Raw genomic sequence first — 23,002 nt, 5'->3', positions numbered from 1 at the left:
TGGAGCACATGGAGTACCACCACACCAACAGCTCTCTCTCACACACATGTACCTACACTCCTCAGCTGGGGTACCAGCAGCACCTGTGAGTGGCTGCGACACGCAGTAGGGCAACAGTGGAGGCTCTTACGTCCCACATCAATAACAACAGTTAAGCAACAGGAGGGAGGAATAATTGCCTCATTTTTACTGGTTACTTCCCAATCACCAGGAACATGTTTCCTCACCTTCCTGTCAATGACACGAGACCTGAAACTCTCGCTTCTCGCCTCAGGTCACACATATCGATAACTGTATGACAAGACTATTGGTTAATGTGGTCATTAAATAATATACCATCTCATGAAGTAATCACCAGCCCGCAAGGTTCGGGAAAAAATTAAGAGCTTTTGTGCATAATAAACCAACTGCCGTCAGCAACGAAACTGAACTATCTACTTCCGTGACCCCGAAAACTTTGGCAAGGAGTCAAGGTAAAAAAGAGAAAAAATATATAAAGTTTAACACAAGACACTTCAAGTATTGCGATACAAACATGGATATAAATGACACGAATGAAATAAAAAGATAAACCCATTGCCTGAAGTGATCACAGCGAGAAAGAGGAATGACCCAAGTAGATAAAAAATCTATCTACTTTAATCGAGGCGTTTGATAGGAAGTTAATAAAGTTAACGGGAGGTACACTTGATTGGCTCAGAAGGATGGAGGGGTTAAGAACGAGCGAACAAGTCCTACATGTTCGACTCTTTATCAATGACTGACCTGGACACCTGAAGTTGGAGTCGTGCAGCTCTGCCACCTCCTTGCCCCTGAGGGTGGACGGAGCGTGGCACTTGGTGAAGAGCGCCAGCGTCGGGTGCCGGCGGAGCCAGCGGCCCAGCCAGGAGAGGCGACAGTCGCACAGGAAGGGGTTATCCGCCAGGCGCACACTTCGCAACACGTTCATGCGTTCGAAGAGTTCCCGAGGGAGTGTGGTCAGGTTGTTGTCGTTCAAGCTCCTGATGGAGAGAGACAGAGAGAAAAACGTCTGTTAAAACTCATCGTTTAACACCTTCATCGTTAACCTGGGACACCTAAGTGAATCTAAACACATCTTAAGATATACTAGGAGACCCTCATGTTACGGTAAGAAATGAAAACCATTGCTATTTCTATGTACGATGTGTTTATACAGATGTTAAGACTTTGGTTACGACTAGTTAACTACCAGGAACACAACTGAGCATCGGGTATTAAATGTTAGTGCTGGAGACGATAGTCCTGGTGCTGACGATGGTCCTGGTGCTGACGATGGTCCTGGTGCTGACGATGGTCCTGGTGCTGACGATGGACCTGGTGCTGACGATGGTCCTGGTGCTGAAGATCGCCTGGTGCTGACGATGGGCCTGGTGCTGAAGATCGCCTGGTGCTGACGATGGTCCTGGTGCTGAAGATCGCCTGGTGCTGACGATGGGCCTGGTGCTGACGATGGTCCTGGTGCTGACGATCGCCTGGTGCTGACGATGGTCCTGGTGCTGACGATCGCCTGGTGCTGACGATGGTCCTGGTGCTGAAGATCGCCTGGTGCTGACGATGGGCCTGGTGCTGACGATGGTCCTGGTGCTGAAGATCGCCTGGTGCTGACGATGGGCCTGGTGCTGACGATGGGCCTGGTGCTGACGACAGCCCGGTACTATACCCGACACCCAGGATGCAGCAGGAGCAGTTCGTCACAGGTTCCCAGCCCGTCTTGGACTACACACAGACCATAACATTCACTCTAACCTTAATACCTTTTGGGGACAGTAGGATAAGGGATGCTACTTACTTTCCCCCCCTACTTACCCTCTCGTGCTCTGGCTTACTTACCTGATGAGAGACAGTGAGGTCTAACCTCACTCCCTCACAGAGTAAACAGAACGTAACAAACACAATACATCAGAGGGCAACTCATTCCCTGGCAGAAGGAAATGAACAACGGTGATAGAGTCAAAAATCGAGTATCTGTATTCATAAAAGATAACTATGAAACACTGGAAATAATAGTTTTCAGAGCAATTTGAAGGCAATAACAGAGGCTAACATATCATAGTTATTTAAATGGACGAACGGGACAATATCTATATAAACATTACAGTGCTGTGTTCACGTGTGAACATACCTATTTCACTGAATCATTTTGTTCATCTCCGTGGCGATAAAATGCTGGTCTATTTTATTTTTAACGCAACAGCTCATTTGCATGCTATAAATATCATGAGAGTGTACAATACTCTTAACACACAATATTTGCGAAAAGGGTAATAACCATTATTTGATCATGGCAAAATATAACCTAATCATAGGACCAATTCATTATCATTTTTTTTCTCGCCATAACCCAACAAACCTCACAATCTGGCCATGAGCACCAACAATTCACAACTTGGCCATGACGACCCACAACAGCTCACAGCCTGGCTATGAGGACCCACAGCAGCTCACAACCTGGCTATGAGGACCCACAGCAGCTCACAACCTGGCTATGAGGACTCCACAGCAGCTCACAACCTGGCTATGAGGACTCCACAACAGCTCACAACTTGGCCATGACGACCCACAGCAGCTCACAACCTGGCTATGAGGACTCCACAGCAGCTCACAACCTGGCTATGAGGACTCCACAACAGCTCACAACTTGGCCATGACGACCCACAACAGCTCACAGCCTGGCTATGAGGACCCACAACAGCTCACAAATTGGCTGTGACGACCCAGAACAACACAAAACCTAACCATGAGGACCCAAAACAGCCTAAAACCTCCTGGCCTTGAAGACCCAAAGCAACCCACAACCTAAACATGAAGACCCAGAACTACCTACAACCTGGCAAAGAGAGACCAGAACTGCTCACAACTTGGTCAAAGACCCAAGGTAGCGCACAACCTGGCATGAGGACCTACAACAACCCACAACCTAGGCACGAGGAACCAGAGGAACCTACAACTTCGTCAAGGATCCTCGACTACTTAGAACTTGGATATTAAGACAGAACACGACACACAATCTGGTCATGAAAAATATAAACCATACCCTGGCCATGAGGACCCAGCTTCTGGGTGAAGCCCGTCACGGGCCATCATGAGACGAACGAGTGGCCACGTCGTCAGGGCGTGTGGAGGCGGAGGGCCATAACGGACCATCATCTCCCACACACACAGGGCCATGTGTAAGGTCCTACGCTACACATGATGCAAGCCGTTTCACTCCCCGTCTACACATACGAAGCAATACGACAGCAAACAGACCACTGGGTCCCTCCTCACTGATGCTTTCTGTAACGATAGGAAGAGAAGGAGGAGGAGGAGGAGGAGGAGGAACAGAAACTTTTCGGAGGAGGAGGAGGAGGAACAGAAACTGTGAAATCAGCGAGACAAACAGAGAACTTTGGCACAAACACTTGTAAACTCTGTATTTAACTAAGGCGGCGAAATCATGTTAGTCGCGGAACGAAGTATTTGTGAAGTTAATTCTTCAGCGTGACTGTGATGCCGCGCTCAACTCCTCGAAAACTGGTACATCATGCTATATGCTGGCAGTCCCGTGAACGAAGAAGTACTTCGCCTCATTCAAAGTGAAACGTCTGTCCACGAGTTTGTAGCCATTAATCACGACGAGTGACGCCAGACAAATCTAGCCGTTAAATAGCTTGGTGGATTGAGTTCATCAAACGCCTAATCTTCAATGTTAATCCTCGTGTGGCTCTGCCCTCCACACAAACTATGGGAAGCAGCGACCAGACGCGAACCACGAGTCCAAAGCCGTGTTGAGGAGGGCAAGGATACATGACCACAGCCCACAAGACGTGGCCGAAATAGCATAAATACCACATGGGAAGGACAGTAACATTACGTAGGACAGAGACAGAGATGGTCGGGCAGATGGGTGGAGGAAGAAGGTTCATATTAAACTTAAGCTGGGATATACGCGCCTGGGGGCCCGATGCTTTTTTTGAAACGTGAGCTGGGACGGACGGACGACTCGGTCACCTCATCCAGTCTGGTGTACTACATCCAGCACGATCCAGGAGGCTCACCAGGACTGGCAGCTTCAGGTCCGAGGGCGTGAGGGGCAGAGCGGCGCGGGGGCACAGCTGTGTCTTACCTTCACACGGACGAGGTTCTTACCGGGAGAATCACCGGTGCAGAATTCCTGACCTTCTACAGGTGGTAATTACAGAGGACATGCGGCCATAAACTGTACTGAGATGGAATGAGGTCCACACACAGACACAGACAGACAGACACACACACACACACAACAGACAGACACACACACACACACTGACGATGATAACTGGGTCATGATTCTCTCTCACCGCGTCAGGTCAACACACACACACATACACCATTCGGACAGTCAGTCGTCTCCTGTGTTCCCCCACAGCAGAAGAAATAATGAAGACTCTTCATCTTCCATAACACTTAATCAACTCACTTTTCTTAATCGAAAACGATCGTTTTATTATTTCCGGAGGAGCCAACATGTCGTCTCCGTCACTCGATGATACATAAATGGAGATATTGAGGCCACATTCATAATGCCCTCGTTTTCTGAATAATGATCCAGAGAGAGGGGGGAAAAAATAGTTTCCCAGGAATTAATTGCTACTGTCCAAGACAGATGGTGGGGGGTCGGCCCACCCCGCCCTCGGGGGACAGTCTGCCACCAGCCCCACCATGACGGTAATGGAACCTCACCCACCCCACCCACCCACCCATATCACTACCGCCCCTCACTACCACAACTTACTATGACCCGAATTTCCAGATTTAAACATCTTGATCCGACCGTCAAGGTCATGCCAGATAACAATGGGATAATGGAGATGTATGAATGAGGTCCCACGATTCTTCACGAAATAAATACATACATGTATATTCATAAAAAAAAGAAATAAGAGAAACAACAACCAAGACACGTTTCATGTGATACACCAGAACCCTCAAAATTGATTATGATCCTCCTTAGTCCTTCTTCCTTATACTTGTGAACAGGGAGGTGACACATACCCTCCAAAACGCATGAGAATAGCCACCTTACATATGCCGTGGGATCCTTACAAGCGCATGTGATAAAGCCACTTCGGCGTCTGCTCTCTTTAGCACACCAACAGCCTCACTCACATTCAGGGAGGAGAACCCCGTAATTGGTCCATCTACACCCGATGGGAACTGTGGAGTATCTTCATGGCAGAGGGACGCCCTGTCCGACTTCCCATATCATGTTATAATGAAGTACAACTTTTGATAAGCCTCCACAACATTCACAGGAGAGAGAGAGAGAGAGAGAGAGAGAGAGAGAGAGAGAGAGAGAGAGAGAGAGAGAGAGAGAGAGAGAGAGAGAGAGAACTATGTGATCAATGACGTGTTCATGTTCTTTAAGGATGTTCTCCCAACGTTCATCTTCTTTCAGGATGTTCTCTCAATGTTCATGTTCTTTCAGGATGTTCTCTCAATGTTCATGTTCTTTAAGGATGTTCTCTCAATGTTCATGTTCATTAAGGATGTTCTCCCAACGTTCATCTTCTTTCAGGATGTTCTCCCAACGTTCATCTTCTTTCAGGATGTTCTCTCAATGTTCATGTTCTTTAAGGATGTTCTCTCAATGTTCATGTTCTTTAAGGATGTTCTCTCAATGTTCATGTTCTTTCAGGATGTTCTCTCAATGTTCATGTACTTTCAGGATGTTCTCTCAATGTTCATGTTCTTTCAGGATGTTCTCTCAATGTTCATGTTCTTTCAGGATGTTCTCTCAATATTCATGTTCTTTCAGGATGTTCTCTCAATGTTCATGTTCTTTCAGGATGTTCTCTCAATCTTCATGTTCTTTCAGGATGTTCTCACCACCGCTTTCCTTATACCCTGAGCTGTACCCTACACATCACGTGAATTAGCTCGAGGAACCGTCCAGCTTGCTGTGTGATCTGTCGGTTACACACTCTGTATCTAGTCGCCCACTGAACCTGCTGTGTATCACTGCTAACGCCAGTATATCCCACGAATTTCATGGCTTATAAACGGTCCTCTATGACTCTCCTCAGTCCAGTTGAAAGCACTATATCACGTACATCAACCCGGGCCCCTAATGTGTATACTAGGCAAATGCCATGAACACTGTTTCCCTTTCTTTTAATCGACGGGATATGGGGAGTTTCCTGGTCCCTAGGCCCACTCGTCACCCTCCTGCATCAGTGTCTTGTACCCACTGTCTACGTGGTCTCCACCAACTCCCCTTCTTCCCCCTAATATTGCACCTATTGTGCGTTCAGTGCTTGTCTCGACCGACCCCTTTGCCACTGCACCCACCACTGTCGACTCTATGCTTGTTTCCACCTACTGACTGCTACTGTAAACATTGTATTCCATATGCTTGCTTCCACTTAGCCCTCTAGCTGCTGTATCCACTGTACGCTCTATGCTCACTTGCACCTAACCCCTGCTGTTGTAACCACTGTATGCTCTATGCTGGCTTCCACCTACGTTTAACTACATGCCCTTCACACACACTTGTCTATGGGGTTTCTCAGATAAATAACAGATGAACTGGGTGCGCAAGGCCTGCAATCACACGTCAAGCTGACCTGGTAATATCAATTCATAAGACTCGATAAGCTGCAGTGCCGTGACCTGGATACGTTGGTCGTCTATACAACAGTAACAAAGAGAGGTATTGTGAGTGGCAAGGGCGTTACTGTGTCTGGGAGGAACCGAGAAGTTAGTTAGACTCCAATTATACAGGCTCAGCAGAGCTTGGCTGACATACACAGTAACTTCAGGATAAGGCGAAGAAAAAGAAGAAGAAGAAGAAGAAGAAGAAGAAGAAGAAGAAGAAGAAGAAAGAAGAAGAAGAAGAAAGAAAGAAGAAGAAGAAGAAGAAGAAGAAGAAGAAGAAGAAGAAGAAGAAGAAGAAGAAGAAGAAGAAGAAGAAGAAGAAAGAAAGAAAGAAGAAGAAGAAGAAGAAGAAGAAGAAGAAGAAGAAGAAGAAGAAGAAGAAGAAGAAGAAAGAAAGAAGAAGAAGAAGAAGAAGAAGAAAGAAGAAGAAAGAAGAAGAAGAAGAAGAAGAAGAAGGAAAAAAGATTCTCCTCTAGGAAATCGACTCTGGAATTAATCGAAGTTTGATGAGGGGTTGACCCTGACAACACCCTTTTCCCCTCCCGCTCCTTCCTGAGATGTTTGATCAACTCAATATTCCAAAAGAAAAACACTTCCCTCCCTCACCCACAAGCACACACACACACACACACACACACACGACGCACTCCACCTCCAAGACAAACAATACATCTACAGTTCCATCTCCTCCAGGCCACCTCGGGGTGAGCGTAAGAACAGATTCTTACGAGATGGAAAAATTCTGGGTCAAATGTAAACCCGGGATATTGTATCATGCGGCCGGTAGGAGGCCATGAGGCTGGGTCCAGCAGGACATGACCAAGAGAGGAGGGAGAGAGGGGGGGCGCACGGCCGGCCCGGCATGCCATCCATCACGCCAGGCTACACACGGGGTAAATAAGATACTGCTGCCACCAGAGCCACGCCCCACACACTCCGCCTCACCCAACTGTTCCATTCGGGAGATAATGCACTCCGTCACCTCCAACCTGCCTGATACGATGGAGTACCGGTGCTGTGGTGGTGGTGTTCGCGCTTGAAGCACGACCATTCGACGCTTGGGGTATGATGGGCCTCGATTTCAGTAGCTTGGCCCTTGTGCTCAAACTTCCAGGCGTCAAGTTCTACGATCTATGGAAATACATCTCCGACACTGGCGTACTTGAGGGCGTCCAGCTCCTGCACCATGGCTTTACAAACTCACAACGCTTAATGATATGACTTGCTGTACCCATGACACTAATGATCTGTAGGAGACTTTTCGTCGCTCATATAAAGTAGGCCATCATGAAGGTATTTGTATACGCATGTTTACATGTAGGTCTATGCCAATCTAACCTGCGATATATATATATATATATATATATATATATATATATATATATATATATATATATATATATATATATATATATATATATATATATATATATCACCACTCTTCCATACATCTTGCCAGGTGTATGTACTCAACAAACTTAAATACACCTACAATTCAAGCACTCACCTTTGCCTCCTTGCCTTTCCGTAAGCTCGCTGTACGTGCATTCTATCAGCTCTCAGGCAGCATACCTTGGTGCCGTACAGGCAATATACAAAATCCTAACAAATGCAATAACCAACAATAGCACGTCCTTTTGTCGAGTAAATCAACCGCAATCCATCTACTCCTGTCGCTGTGCCCCACTTCATCTTACGCAAGGCCATCACCTCCTGTCATATATTCTCACTGAATCATTAGCGATGGCTCTCGCTCCGCGCACCACCTCCCAAACCTTAAGGCCACGTCTGCCACCCTATCCGGCACATTCAAGAATGCTTCAGAATACTCACGCCCACTTCTACCTCACCTCATCTTTGCCTGTTACTACCTCTCCACCTACTTCCTCCAGTGTCACTTGCATTCATTCTCTCGTGCACTTCACGCTATTCTCCTCCTAGTAGAAACATTTTCTTATATTCTCCGAGGTTTAATGCTAACTCGTTCACCTCATCTCTCATTTCTCCTTTTCTTCAGTTCCTGTACCTCCCTCTTCACCTACTGTCGTTCTCTTTTATACACTCCAAACACTCGCACTCCTTCCCTGCATCTCTTTTCTTCTTCACTAGCAAATTAACCACCTCATCTGACCACATACTACCCTTTCTTGTATACCCACATCCCATCTGCATACCACACACTTCACCTGCACGTGTAAGCACAGCTTCCGTTAATACTTTCCACTCCTCACCCACTCACTTTGTTCCACTTACGCTCAACTTAAGTCACACTTCACTCAACATCTCTACACACAGGCTTCTTTTCCAAGTTCACTCACTTTCACCCCGTCTTTCCTACCTATGTTAATTACACTTTTTTTTTTTTTAAAGCAGATACAAAATTTTTCCACTCATCAGCGATAAGAAATGATCAGGCATCCGACATGCTGGCCTAGCTCAGCACCTTCACATCCAAAAACCTCTCCTTTCAACGCCTGTCAATTAATACGTAACCGCACCGTGCCCCTAGACCCACCCATTCCCTTCACACACATACACACCCACTTTCTCCACATATACGCAAGTTTACAGCACAAGAGACAAAAGTATTCCCAATTAAGTTTCTGATATTCAGACCCAAATGGTAATGTGGAGTGTGTTTACATACTTAATACATAGGACCCTTAAGCCTATCCCTGTAACTAAACAAATATCTCTCTCTCTCTCTCTCTCTCTCTCTCTCTCTCTCTCTCTCTCTATATATATATATATATATATATATATATATATATATATATATATATGGGTGCTGATCTATCCTGTGCTGTGCTTGTATCTATGTAATGAATACATGAGGCCCTCAGCCCACCTCTGTAACTCGCCCTGTACTCACCTATGATAGTATGGATCTATACACTCACGATTGCCGAGCACCTGAGTAATGTCTCGCTCACTCAACAGTTCGTGGCCTCACTCCTCTCCCAGATACGCGCATCTGTTGCATAATGTCGCCAGTGGATATTTCCACACAAACGGACCATATAATCTTCAACTTTCTGCACCAACAACGCAATAAACGTTAAGAAAAAACTTGAGCGTTGATGCGAAAACATAAAAATACACGTATATATACGTATATACTTCCTTAAATGTGGGTATTGCTCTAAGACAGACCAGACACTTGGGCAAAACTAACGTGTCATATATTCCTCCTCTCCACACCACACTTACACACCCGAGGTGTCTCTGTTCTCAAGGTCCTCTGTTCTTGCGCCAGTTTTCGTCCACCAGATACTACCACCACAGTCCCGCCACACTTCCTGGGATGTCAACTTCACTACCACAGTCCCGCCAGACTTCCTGGGATGTCAACTTCACTACCACAGTCCCGCCAGACTTCCTGGGATGTCAACTTCACTACCACAGTCCCGCCAGACTTCCTGGGATGTCAACTTCACTACCACAGTCCCGCCAGACTTCCTGGGATGTCAACTTCACCACCACAGTCCCGCCAGACTTCCTGGGAAGTCAACTTCAACCACCACAGTCCCGCCAGACTTCCTAAAAAGTCAACTTCACTACCACAGTCCCGCCAGACTTCCTGGGATGTCAACTTCACTACCACAGTCCCCCCAGACTTCCTGGGATGTCAACTTCACTACCACAGTCCCGCCAGACTTCCTGGGATGTCAACTTCACCACCACAGTCCCGCCAGACTTCCTGGGATGTCAACTTCAACCACCACAGTCCCGCCAGACTTCCTGGGATGTCAACTTCAACCACCACAGTCCCGCCAGACTTCCTAAAAAGTCAACTTCACTACCACAGTCCCGCCAAACTTCCTGGGAAGTCAACTTCACTTCCACGAGAGCCTGTGTATGATACCATCGTCCCACGGAATTGCATACCTACTCACAATACCAAATGGCATATATTCATTTTTTTTTTCCCCTCCATTCAGCACAAACGCACTGCCAGTTGCCTTCCAACAAAAACATCTGGGTTTTCCCAGCGGCAATATCACAACACGAAACATTTATTGAAATTTTGATACTCCATATATATATATATATATATATATATATATATATATATATATATATATATATATATATATATATATATATATATATAATATCTTTTCTATATAAATATTGAGGAATATTATTGGATGTGTCGAAATCATATATCTAAAAGTTTCATTTAGCGTCGACATTCATAAATATTATTGGTCGAATGACGCTCATATGCTAGGAATATTACTGGCTGAAGGACAGTGATGTGTCATGAACAACACTGCATCCATGACAGTGATGCGTCATAATTATTGGCTACATGGCAGTGATGCGTCATGAACAACACTGCATCCATGACAGTGATGCGTCATGATTATTGGCTACATGGCAGTGATGCGTCATGAACAACACTGCATCCATGACAGTGATGCGTCATGTGAATAACCTAATCTAACATCTTCTAATGAACTAATTTACTTACCTTAAAAGAAAAACATCTCATGTCTGCCGCTGCGCTGCAACACTTACCCCTTGACGTCTGGCTGTACGACCCTTGGGTACAATGGCGCGTTACCTGTGACCCGACGCCGTGCGTATGGTCGGGTCCAAGGCCATGTCATCCTATCCAAGGGTCGTAAAGGTCGTACTGATAACGCAACGGTAGTTATGTATGGGGGAGGAGGAGGGACAAGGTGGCAACAGATTAAGGCCATGTTGGACAAGGTCAGGGAACACGCCCAGCACGTGCTTCAAGGGGCGCGTGCTGGGAACACAAGCACGACACGATGGGGAGGGTCGTCATGCTACTTACAGAACTTGGAGTTCCTTCAGGTTCTTGACGGCTGTCTCGTCGATGCACGTGAGTTGGTTGTTGTCCAGCTGCCTGTGGGGGAGGAGGAGAGGCGGTGGTCAGACAGGTGAGAGGAGCGAGGTGAGGAGTGAGTGAGTGTCTGTAGGGGAGGAGGAGAGGCGGTGGTCAGACAGGTGAGAGGAGTGAGGTGAGGAGTGAGTGAGTGTCTGTAGGGGAGGAGGAGAGGTGATGATCAGACAGGTGAGAGGAGTGAGGTGAGGAGTGAGTGAGTGTCTGTAGGGGAGGAGGAGAGGCGGTGATCAGACAGGTGAGAGGAGTGAGGTGAGGAGTGAGTGAGTGAGTGTCTGTAGGGGAGGAGGAGGAGAGGCGGTGATCAGACAGGTGAGAGGAGTGAGGTGAGGAGTGAGTGAGTGAGTGAGTGTCGGGGAGGAGGAGAGGTGGTGATCAGACAGGTGAGAGGAGCGAGGTGAGGAGTGGGTGAGTGAGTGTCTGTAGGGGAGGAGGAGAGGCGGTGGTCAGACAGGTGAGAGGAGTGAGGTGAGGAGTGAGTGAGTGAGTGTCTGTAGGGGAGGAGGAGAGGTGGTGATCAGACAGGTGAGAGGAGCGAGGTGAGGAGTGAGTGAGTGAGTGGCTGTAGGGGAGGAGGAGAGGTGGTGATCAGACAGGTGAGAGGAGTGAGGTGAGGAGTGAGTGAGTGTCTGTAGGGGAGGAGGAGAGGCGGTGGTCAGACAGGTGAGAGAAGCGAGGTGAGGAGTGAGTGAGTGAGTGTCTGTAGGGGAGGAGGAGAGGCGGTGATCAGACAGGTGAGAGGAGTGAGGTGAGGAGTGAGTGAGTGAGTGAGTGTCTGTGTGTGAAGTGGGTGTTGGTGCGGCAAAGCGGCGTGTGGTGAGTGAATGGGTAGTGGTTGAGTTTTTGACGAGGAACATAAGGATGGAGTGTGTGTGTGTGTGTGTTCCTGGACCGTTCGGAAGGCGTTTGACACAACTACTGAAGGGGAAAATACTAAGTGGAAGGCTACAGAGGACGCGATGTCAGGGGAGCCTTATCTAAATGGGTTGGAATGACCAGTGGTGTGTCACTGGGACCGCTTCTATTCTTGAGCTATGTACCGGAGTTGACAGGATTGGACCCACATATGGTTGCAGATGATGCCAAAATCATGAGGTTAGAAAAAAATATATGAATATTGCGTAAATTAGACAGGCTTCAAAATTTGGTCTGATTCTAATGAAATTCAACGCAGATGAAGATAGGACATAGTGAAAACAAAAACCTCGGTATGCATACCATTGAGAAGGTAGATAATGGTCCAGGAATCTCTCTGTGAGAGGGAGTTTGAGGTCGACACTGTATCTAACCTGGTGTAGACGAGAACTTTTATAGTATAAGACTGACTGATGAATTCGATGAACGAAGTTACCATATTGTGAATGAAGGTAGAAGGCATCAGTTCAGAAGGTAGTATGATGAAATTCAAGCCTCAAGGGTGTAGAGCACCCTTCCTGTACAGTTCAAATAAGCAGTCACAAGGTCGTGTGTTCATAGGGCACCCTGACACTGGTATGATTCGGCAACTGGGAGGAGGTGGTGGGTGAGTGAGGAGTGGCGTATATGATATAGGGAGACGGTGAGTAGGGTGTGGAGACTGGCTTTACTCAAGTTACTGGTCAAGTTTCCCAGGGAGGTGGGCACCATGTCTAGTATCCTAATCCCTAGATTATGTGATACATAAGCGTGACGCACGACTACCTTAGCTAAGGTAGAAAACGAACGCCTTCATGTTAGCGGCGAGAGAAAACAGATATCTAAATCGGTTATGACAGAAAACGGATGTCTAAATTGGTTATGACAGAAAACGGACGCCTACGTTCGTGACGAGAGAAAACGGATGACTACGTTAGCGACGAGAGAAAACGGATGCCTATGTTGCGACGATTTCTAAAGCCAGTAAGACCGGTATCCTTCGTCTCCATGGGAGAAGATGGGTCATAATGCTAGGTTTGTATAGCACACTCTGTATCACGTGTTCAGGGTCCGCCCCGTAAACATGTACAACATTTGTTCATTTGCATATATTTTTCCCTATTTTCTCTCTCTCTCTCTCTTTTTTTTTGGGGGGGGGGAGGCGAACGCGTCGTGTTGCTTTTATTAACACTTTCATTGTCCAATAAAATGACTCTGTGTATTCAACTTTACCCTCACGTATTGCTATCACATTACTCCCATCGTGTGAGGTATCAAGTGTGCCTTTTTATATTGGAAGATTCCGTTGTCTTTGCATCTTTTCCCAGTTCTGTTGTTTCTGTGGTAACTCCCTTCTGTATTCTGTCTGCGTTTTATCATGCGCGATATGTTAAAATCATCATCTGTCTGGATATAATACTACTACTACTAATACTGATGATAATAATAATAATAATGATAATAATAATAATGATAATAATAATGATAATAATAATGATGATGATGATAATAATAATACTAATAATAATAATAATAATAATAATAATAATAATAATAATAATAATAATAATAAAACTTAGGTGAAATCAGTAAGTTCAATACAGTACAGTACAGCACAGTACAGTACAGTACAGTACAATACAGTACAGTACAGTACAGTACAGGGCAGTACAGTACAGTACAGTACAGCACAGTACAGTACAGCACAGTACAGTACAGTACAGTACAGTACAGTACAGTACAAGGCAGTACAGTACAGTACAGCACAGTACAGTACAGTACAGTACAGTACAGTACAGTACAGTACAGTACAGGGCAGTACAGTACAGTACAGTACAGTACAGTACAGTACAGTACAGTACAGTACAGTACAGTACAGTACAGTGCAGCACAGTACAGTACAGTACAGTACAGGGCAGTACAGTACAGTACAGTACAGGACAGTACAGTACAGGACAGTACAGTACAGGGCAGTACAGTAGTAAGAAAGACAAGGAACGGAACAGGTCGTCTGCTCCAGGTAAGGAGAAGGTATGAGAACGGTCAGTCTTCGTGTGACTGCCAGCCACACACAAGATACCGGGGGGGTGAAAAAAAGTGCCACGGTGCGAGGACATAGGGGTTGGTACACACACACACACACACACACACACACACACACACACACACACATACACACACACACACACACACCTCGAGAGAGAGGAATGGCTTAAATGATACGTGGAGAACGGAGAGAGAGAGAGAGAGAGAGAGAGAGAGAGAGAGAGAGAGAGAGAGAGAGAGAGAGAGAGAGAGAGAGAGAGATATGCGGCACATATGGAACGTATCCCAAGCGAGAGAGAGAGAGAGAGAGAGAGAGAGAGAGAGAGAGAGAGAGAGAGAGAGAGAGAGAGAGAGAGAGAGAGATATGCGGCACATATGGAACGTATCCCAAGCGAGAGAGAGAGAGAGAGAGAGAGAGAGAGAGAGAAGAGAGAGAGAGAGAGAGAGAGAGAGAGAGAGAGAGAGAGAGAGAGAGAGAGAGAGAGAGAGAGAGAACGTTACTCACAGGTTGTTGATGTTCGGGGCGCCTCGGAAGGTCCTCCTGCCGATCACGGTCAGCTGGTTGTGGCTCAGGTCCCTGCAGGAGAGAGACACACATAATGTTTAGCAACTCGTATACCACACACATACAGAGGATGTGTGTAAGAAGATGGGATGGGAGTAGGTATCGCCAAACTATACCACACACACATAGGGGCTGTCAAACACATACTGAACCACAAATAATGACCATATGTATGTAAATATGTAGGTGAAACCGAGTGTGAGATGGTAACCATGTACATACATGGCTTGGGTCATTACCAAACATGTAAAACCTCCAGGTTGAACCATAGGCGCCTCCTCGCCTTGGTCATACATCGTAATGGGCTAATATCCAAATAAACCCTAAGGAAACAGAGAGACAGAGACACCAAGCTTTTGTCTATTTCGTCTATTTCTTGAGAAACAGACGAAATCTTGGCGTCTCTGCCATTCTAGTTTCTGTGTGTTTATCTGGCTTTAATCTCCACTGTACCATTGTGGTTATTTCGAAATAGGGTGATGTGTACAGTTCGTCTCTGGTACGTATATTACCTCTGGACACAGGAGTATAAATGCTGTCGTGCCCCCACGAAAAATAAGAGGGGTTGATACACCCCCTTTACGAAAACATTTTACACATAGCAGCGTGGAAGATGAAAACGTCTTACATGTTAAACCTACTGGAGGAAGTGATCATGTAATGCTTAAGTGGACAGCGTGGTAAATGAAGACATAGAGAGAGAGATCTGAGACTTAACTGTACACAAGGAGGAGTTACAATCGTGGATATCACAGTGTGATACATTCTCTTTGAGAACGGTAACAAGGAAATAAGAGTTCCAAAGTTATGATATAGACAACTAATACGGAAGGTCTGAGTTAGAACACGGGTACTTTGAACTGTATATACAGAGAGGTAAGGTTACAGAAGAGAAAGAGACACACGGATCAAAATAAAAGATGCCAACAAACACAAGAACGTAGGAACGTACGGTGGAGGATATAAGCCACACAACAAGCAGCCAGCGTTTGAAAAGAATGTGTACACCAAGATAAAGGAAGGAGAAGCGGAGCCAGTATGAAAAGACCATTGTGGACACGGCAGGGGATAATCCAACACTTTACCGTATAATCTCCAGGAGTAAACCGTTGGTTAAACAGCGGCTTATCATGGTATGGGATTCAGGTGGAAGAGTTACAAAGGACGATCTAGAGAGACACACAAGGAGCTATATGACAAGCTCAACAATGTTCCTGCTGTGGCAGACGCTGATGCTCAAACACCAGCGAGATGGCGACGGGGAAGCGGTCTTGGAAAATAATGGAACTGCCAACAAAGACATAAGCAGATGACTCGTGGGTTCTAATATAATATTTGCCTCTAGTTATGATGAAGTCTTTCCATATGAGCCGAGAAGTGTGCAGATATGTCTGATCGACCCTTTGAAACATTGGTTAATATGTCACTAAAGGAAGTGTACAACAGCAGGTGCCATACCTATGTTTTAAGAAAGATCGCGAGAGATATCACAGAACTGTAAACCAGTGTCTCATATGATTATAGTCTGTTAAACACTTGAAGAGGTGATCCGAAGGCAAATGCATGACTACTTGGAATGGAATCGTTACCTAAACGAGAGAAAACAGATCTTAAGGGATCTGAGATCATGCATAAGAAATTTCTTAGACTTCTATGAGAGTTGGATCCGTTTAGGACCAAACAAAAGGGTGAGTAAATTGTGTATGCTTGACAGCAAGAAAGCGTTTGACACTGTGCCACACAGGAGGCTGGTAAAGAACCTGGATCTTAAGGCAAAAATAAGAGGAAGACGACTTAAATGGAACTTTTTCCATGGTGGGATGAGAACACCAGTGGTATGCAGCAAGGTTCGGTCCTGGGACCATTGTATTTGTGGAGCTATGTAAACAACTTGCCAGTGGAATTAGACCCTTCAAGTTCTCAAACCAGTCTGATCATGGCGAGCGAGACAGCTCGTCCAGAGATGCAAAGGAGATTTCGATGGTTGTAATATCTGTAGCAATACAGTCTGATCCGCCACAACTAAAACAAATTATGATCGTCCTAATATCTGCAGTAATATACAAGTTCCAATACCACACAGGTGATCATCAATAACCAGTCATTTATTTGGAGTGGCGGCACGGGCGCTTGGGAGCGTTGGGATGGGCTTACGGGGACAATCCCAGCCATCCCGCCCAGACAATAACAAGGGGCTCCTCCGGTATACTGCAATTCCCTAGAATGGGAGGAGATAACGCCTGGCGGAAGCCAGTAAGCCGGCAGGGCAACCAAGCCACACCTACCCATCCATCCTTGGCAACAATGCTCTGCTCTAATCCAACCGTGCCTTTTCTTATCCAATTCCTGTTCACTCAGTGGACAGAACAATGATAATTATATCATTCCCGCGTGCATTGGGGGGCCCCAACCACCACCACGACTAATATAATAATCATGCTGTCCTGAATCAAGTTGTATAATTACGTGGGGGGTTTGGTGCACAAGGATAATCGTCCTGTGGCTGGTGCATATATATATATAAGTTGTCTAGGCGTCATTGGCATCACTGTACACCGATGCTGTTATACACGAGGGGTTGCTACGTACCGCCAGACGTGACGGAGGACCATGACACACCACACTTTCACATAATTAGGAACATGATTCATGGACGATTCTTTAGGTCTATGATTCTATATCGTATCAAAGAAAAAAAACTTCTACTTCAATCTTTCATCAGTGTCTAATAAAAAGAATTCTCTCTCTCATACTATTCGCCATTTCCCGCGTTAGCGACGTAGCGTTAAGAACACAGGACTGGGCCTTAGAGGGAATATCCTCACCTGGCCTCCTTCTCTGTTCCTTCTTTTGGAAAATAAAAAAAAAAACGAGAGGGGAGGATTTCCAGCCCCCCCGCTCCCTCCCCTTTTAGTCGCCTTCTACGACACGCAGGGAATACGTGGGAAGTATTCTTTCTCCCCCATCCCCAGGGATAAAAAGAATTATAAATATATATATATATATATATATATATATATATATATATATATATATATATATATATATATATATATATATATATATATATATGCTTTAACCTTAGCTAGGTATCCAATCTATCGACCATCCCCGATGAAGGATGAACAGCTAGGTTGACTACGGACCGACCGCCGCGACCAGGATTCGAACCTTTGCAATGATGGTATGGTTCCCCTTCCTTGAGGTGGCAAACGTGATGTATGGCACTCGAGGACAACCACGCTCCACCATCCTACCATGATGGTATGGTTCTCCTTCCTTGAGGTGGCAAACGTGATGTATGGCATCAATGCAACACCATTACTACACCCAAGGGAGAAGAAATTCTCCAAGAGGAAGACTGGCAAGAAAAGTTTCTGATCTCTTTCTACAGCTTAATTGTGTACGCACGGGCAGGCCTTCCTCTCTGGCCTGTGAGCTATATATAACAGGCATCACGTCCAGAAGCCTCTCTGTGTGTGTGTGTGTGTGTGTGTGTGGGGTCAGTCCTCCAGGGTAATCTAACGTAGCCTAGCGTTTGGTAGTGGCCACCCAGGGACCCCTCACTGTGGGCGTGGTCACGCCTCCTCATCACCACCGCCACGCCACGCCCTCCCCACCACCCCACTCCGCCTTCCTCACTCCCTGAACCATCACCATATACATTTATGACACGCAGGGCCGTCGCTTGCTTATCTTTAACGACCACCAGGGCGACGGCATCATCATCATATAACAGCCAATCGTCATTACGCCAAACCAACTCGACGGAACGAGGGTCTAGAAATATAGTGGAGATGAAGAGTCACTAAAGACGACCCACGCTCCAGGATGGGATGGTCCCGAATCCCTAAAAAACACACACAAAAAAAAGAGGCTAGAATTACTTAAGCATATGAGGGACGAGGAACCGTTTGGTATACAGGTTATAACCACGTCCTTGTAACCTCACGAGCCACAAAGGTTATAACCACGTCCTTATAACCTCACGAGCCACAAAGGTAAAATGATTCCCTGTATATAGAGAATTATCAATGATGGCCAGCCAAAAAATATGAATACGAAGAGATAAAGGTAGTCATTTTATACGCACGCTACTGAACGTAAAGGTGAGTGAGTGAGGGAGGGAGGGAGGATGTGGATCAAGCTGGACCTATGTATACAACCACATTTGATCTCGACATTGTAAAAGTCATCTTAAAGATACATCGTCTGTTATCGGTGGTGTAAGATGTACACATAATGTAAATACAAGATTACGTACATCCGTTAACGAAATCTTGAACAAACGTAATAGCTTGCTGAACCTTCCCTTACGTAGTATGACTATTCATCATGACTGAGGAAATACGTAAATATAAGAACTATGTAGGCGAGAGGTGAGGGGGGAGGTGAGGTGAGAGGAGGGGGTGTGGGGTTCCACAGCGACACTCGGCAATGTAAAGTTAAGTGACGGTTCATGTCTAACGAGTCTGGCGTGTGCCAGGCCCTGCGTGACTCCCTCCTCCTGCCGGCAATCATCACACAACAAACGGTGCCGGGGCACGGGAGGAGGAGGAGGAAGAGGAGGAGCATCTTCCTGAGGGAGTGTAGGAGAGATGGGTGGGAGATCTTCCTGTAGGAGTGTGGGAGGGACGGATGGGAGATCTTCCTGAGAGAGTGTAGGAGAGACGGATGGGAGATCTTCCTGAGAGAGTGTAGGAGAGACGGATGGGAGATCTTCCTGAGGGAGTGTAGGAGAGACGGATGGGAGATCATCCTGAGGGAGTGTAGGAGAGACGGATGGGAGATCATCCTGAGGGAGTGTAGGAGAGACGGATGGGAGATCTTCCTGTAGGAGTGTGGGAGGGACGGATGGGAGATCTTCCTGTGGGAAGTGGTGGGGGAAGGGAAGTTATAATCATGAGGAAGTGTTGGAGAACGGAGGAAGATCTACCTGAGGAAGTGGTGGAGAACGGAGGGTAGACAACTATGAGAAAGTGTTGGAGAATGGAGGAAGATCTTCCTGAGGAAGTGGTGGAGAACGGAGGGGTAGACAACCATAAGGAAGTGTTGGAGAATGGAGGAAGATCTTCCTGAGGAAGTGGGAGGAAGAACAAGAGAGGGAGATCTTCCACGCGAAGTGTTGGACGCCATCATCAATCACCACCACCAACCACACCACACCAACGAACAAGGCAGCAGCTACCACAGCTACCAGAACGAACACCACCACACCACACCACAACAGCTTCCACACTTCCAGTGTCGACACCAGCTGCCACGGCACGAAAACCAGCGCCACAGCCACCAAACACCGCACTTCTATCCACCACACCACAGATTTAGAAGGAAGGTGACCAACACTGGATGAAGGGACTCAAAATAAAAGATCTTTTGGTGGTTTTACTCCGCATTTCCTCGAGACAGAGCAATATCAGGAAATGGCCACGAAGCAGAGACCAGAGACCATGGAGGAAAAAGAGAGAGAGAGAGAGAGAGAGAGAGAGAGAGAGAGAGAGAGAGAGAGAGAGAGAGAGAGAGAGAGAGAGAGAGAGAGAGAGAGAGGGAAGGGGACGAGAGCAAATTCTGAGCCTGATGCACAGCAACAGAGGGTATTGTATAGTGGCTGATGCAGAGGAAGGGAGACTAGGGGAACACTAATGTAACAGAGAGAGAGAGAGAGAGAGAGAGAGAGAGAGAGAGAGAGAGAGAGAGAGAGAGAGAGAGAGAGAGAGAGAGAGAGAGAGAGAGAGAGAGAGAGACCATAATGAAGTGAAGCTATGGAGAGGGTAATATACATACACACTGGTCGAAACAGAACCATCAGGAGAGTACGTAATTTACACCATCGAGGGTTTAACACGTTGCTGATCATTGAAGACGAACACACGATGGGGACAACTGAGTGTGTTTGGATAAAACCAGACACATGGATGTCGACGAATCAACACTACTGAAGGACTTACCTCACTCGGGTGGCACCAAAAAGATTTAAAATTAAGATTACACAAAAAAGGGTTGACTTAATCACAACAACCCTTGAGTTATCAAAATAAGTTTTATTTACCTTAACACTGAAGAACTCTTCGAGAGACGCAAAGACAGGATAACCAGAGGCAATAATAGAAAATTAAGAGCGAGAGACATTGTAGGAAAATATGTAAAGAAATAATTTTACAGTACAAGAGTAGTGGACGCATGGAATAAAAAGAGACTGTGGAATTTCTGAACTCAGACTCCATACAGAAGTTTGAAAAAAAAAAGACGTATGATTACTGAGATAGTATAAGAGATTGGAAGCCCTCACGAGAATAGAACTCCCTCCTCGCACAGTACAAATAGATACCAGTCATGATTACCTAGCGGTAATCACTACCAAAACCAGCACACCGCACCACCTACCACCAGAACCACTACCAAAACTTCACCATACCACACCACCAGCTACCACACCACAAGGGGAGGAAGTGGTGTAACCAACCCAACACACCAGCGTGTGGCTCCATCGGCCGGACCTGGGTAATTACACGATCAAGTTCAAGATCACTTTTTTTTCATAGCTCGATAATTACAGCTAATTACTTTGTGACATCATTACGGCACACGGGGAGGGGGGAAAAAGAGAATACATTGTAACTACGCCATATGCAGGGGATAGCGTTCCATGCACCATACCTGCCTGGAAGGAGGCAGGTATACGGTGCAAGACAGAGGACGTGAGCCACACACACACACACACACACACACACACACACACACACACAGTGGTCATCAGTCGGAGTAAACAAGAGGCAATAAACTGCCATTCCTGGTCATCATAGGTCACACATGTCAGTGGGGTGAGAGGTGGTCAGGCAGAGACCAGGGACCAGGGTCGTTGGTGGCTGCCTTGGAGGACATGGGGGAGGAGGAGGAGGAGTCAGGGTCCTCGATGGCCACCACCTGGAGGGCGTGACAAGAGGTCAGCTGGAAGGTCACTGGACACCGAACCTCTCCAGTAGGTTCTCTGCACTCAATGAGCCACAGGGAGACATCATCAACTCTTGAGTTCTAGAGTACTGCCAGTGTACATCACACACCACAGTACATGATACTGTGATTACGTGATCCACATATGACCAGGGAAGCAGAAGTGGTGGGTTGATTACAGGTGCCACGTCGGAAAAGACCAGAGCCTAAGGGGTGGCGTCACGCGTACTCTGTATGGCCTGGCCCTCACCACAGTTGTAAGTAGCACTGTAGATGCAGTGTGCAAGCGTGGCCACACGACTGCTTGGAGTGGCGTTCTGCAGTACAGACTCTGTGGCCTCACCACTGTCTTCATAAGGAGGAGGATGAGAAGCAAGCATCAGTGAGGCCGTCAGTACAGCCCTGACCTAGTGTGGGTCTCCAGTCTGTCCACACACCTCCTCCTGGTCGTCCCACACTGGAAATCCTCCGCTGGTGTCACCATGCCAAAGTCTCCTGTATTCACCACGTCAGCCACACTATTTCCCTGACCAGATAATAGGGAGGCGAAAACCTGCGTAAGTAAGTCGCTGTTCGTGCCTGAAGTTCCTGTATCTTGCTGGATTGTTTTGGCTACATTCAAACAGAAGCGTACTTTTAAAGTTCCTTTTCTACTATGAGAAATCTTGGCTGGAGATATCAATTTAGGTTTAGAATCAAAACCTATTTTTGTGACACTGCTATACAAGCTTTTCACTCGTTAACTACCCTGTTTTATCTGAATCAGATCCCAGTGTCTGGCTTCATCAATACTCTTTGTTGTCTGTATAGACCAGCACTTGTTATCTAATTATCATTTCTGTGTTCTCTCAGGTGTCAACACTACACATTATGAAAGAGTTATGTCGTAGCGTGAATACTTTTATATTATACTGAAACTATACAGTATCCATTCTAATAAACCTAACCTCTACTAATATATTTCTCCTATACACTAATCTTTGCTATTAGATTTACCCAATGAACTAACCCTTGATATCATATTTACCTCATAT

The 23,002-nt window shown here is 46.2% G+C and overlaps 1 protein-coding gene across 1 annotated transcript in view; it reads right to left on the bottom strand.

Moving 5' to 3' along the window:
* LOC139759459 (protein slit-like) overlaps window positions 1-23,002 on the bottom strand; it is a 1,061,304-nt gene that overhangs the window by 254,236 nt on the left and 784,066 nt on the right. The window contains 3 exon segments of the mRNA XM_071681610.1: window positions 766-1,001; window positions 11,444-11,515; window positions 14,958-15,029. Of these exon segments, the coding sequence (XP_071537711.1) occupies window positions 766-1,001; window positions 11,444-11,515; window positions 14,958-15,029 (380 nt within the window).

Source organism: Panulirus ornatus, chromosome 33, assembly GCF_036320965.1.
Source record: "Panulirus ornatus isolate Po-2019 chromosome 33, ASM3632096v1, whole genome shotgun sequence".
In the NCBI taxonomy this organism is placed as follows: domain Eukaryota; kingdom Metazoa; phylum Arthropoda; class Malacostraca; order Decapoda; family Palinuridae; genus Panulirus; species Panulirus ornatus.
The sequence above is the reverse complement of the archived record's forward strand: the minus strand, read 5'-3'. Positions and strand labels throughout refer to the sequence as shown.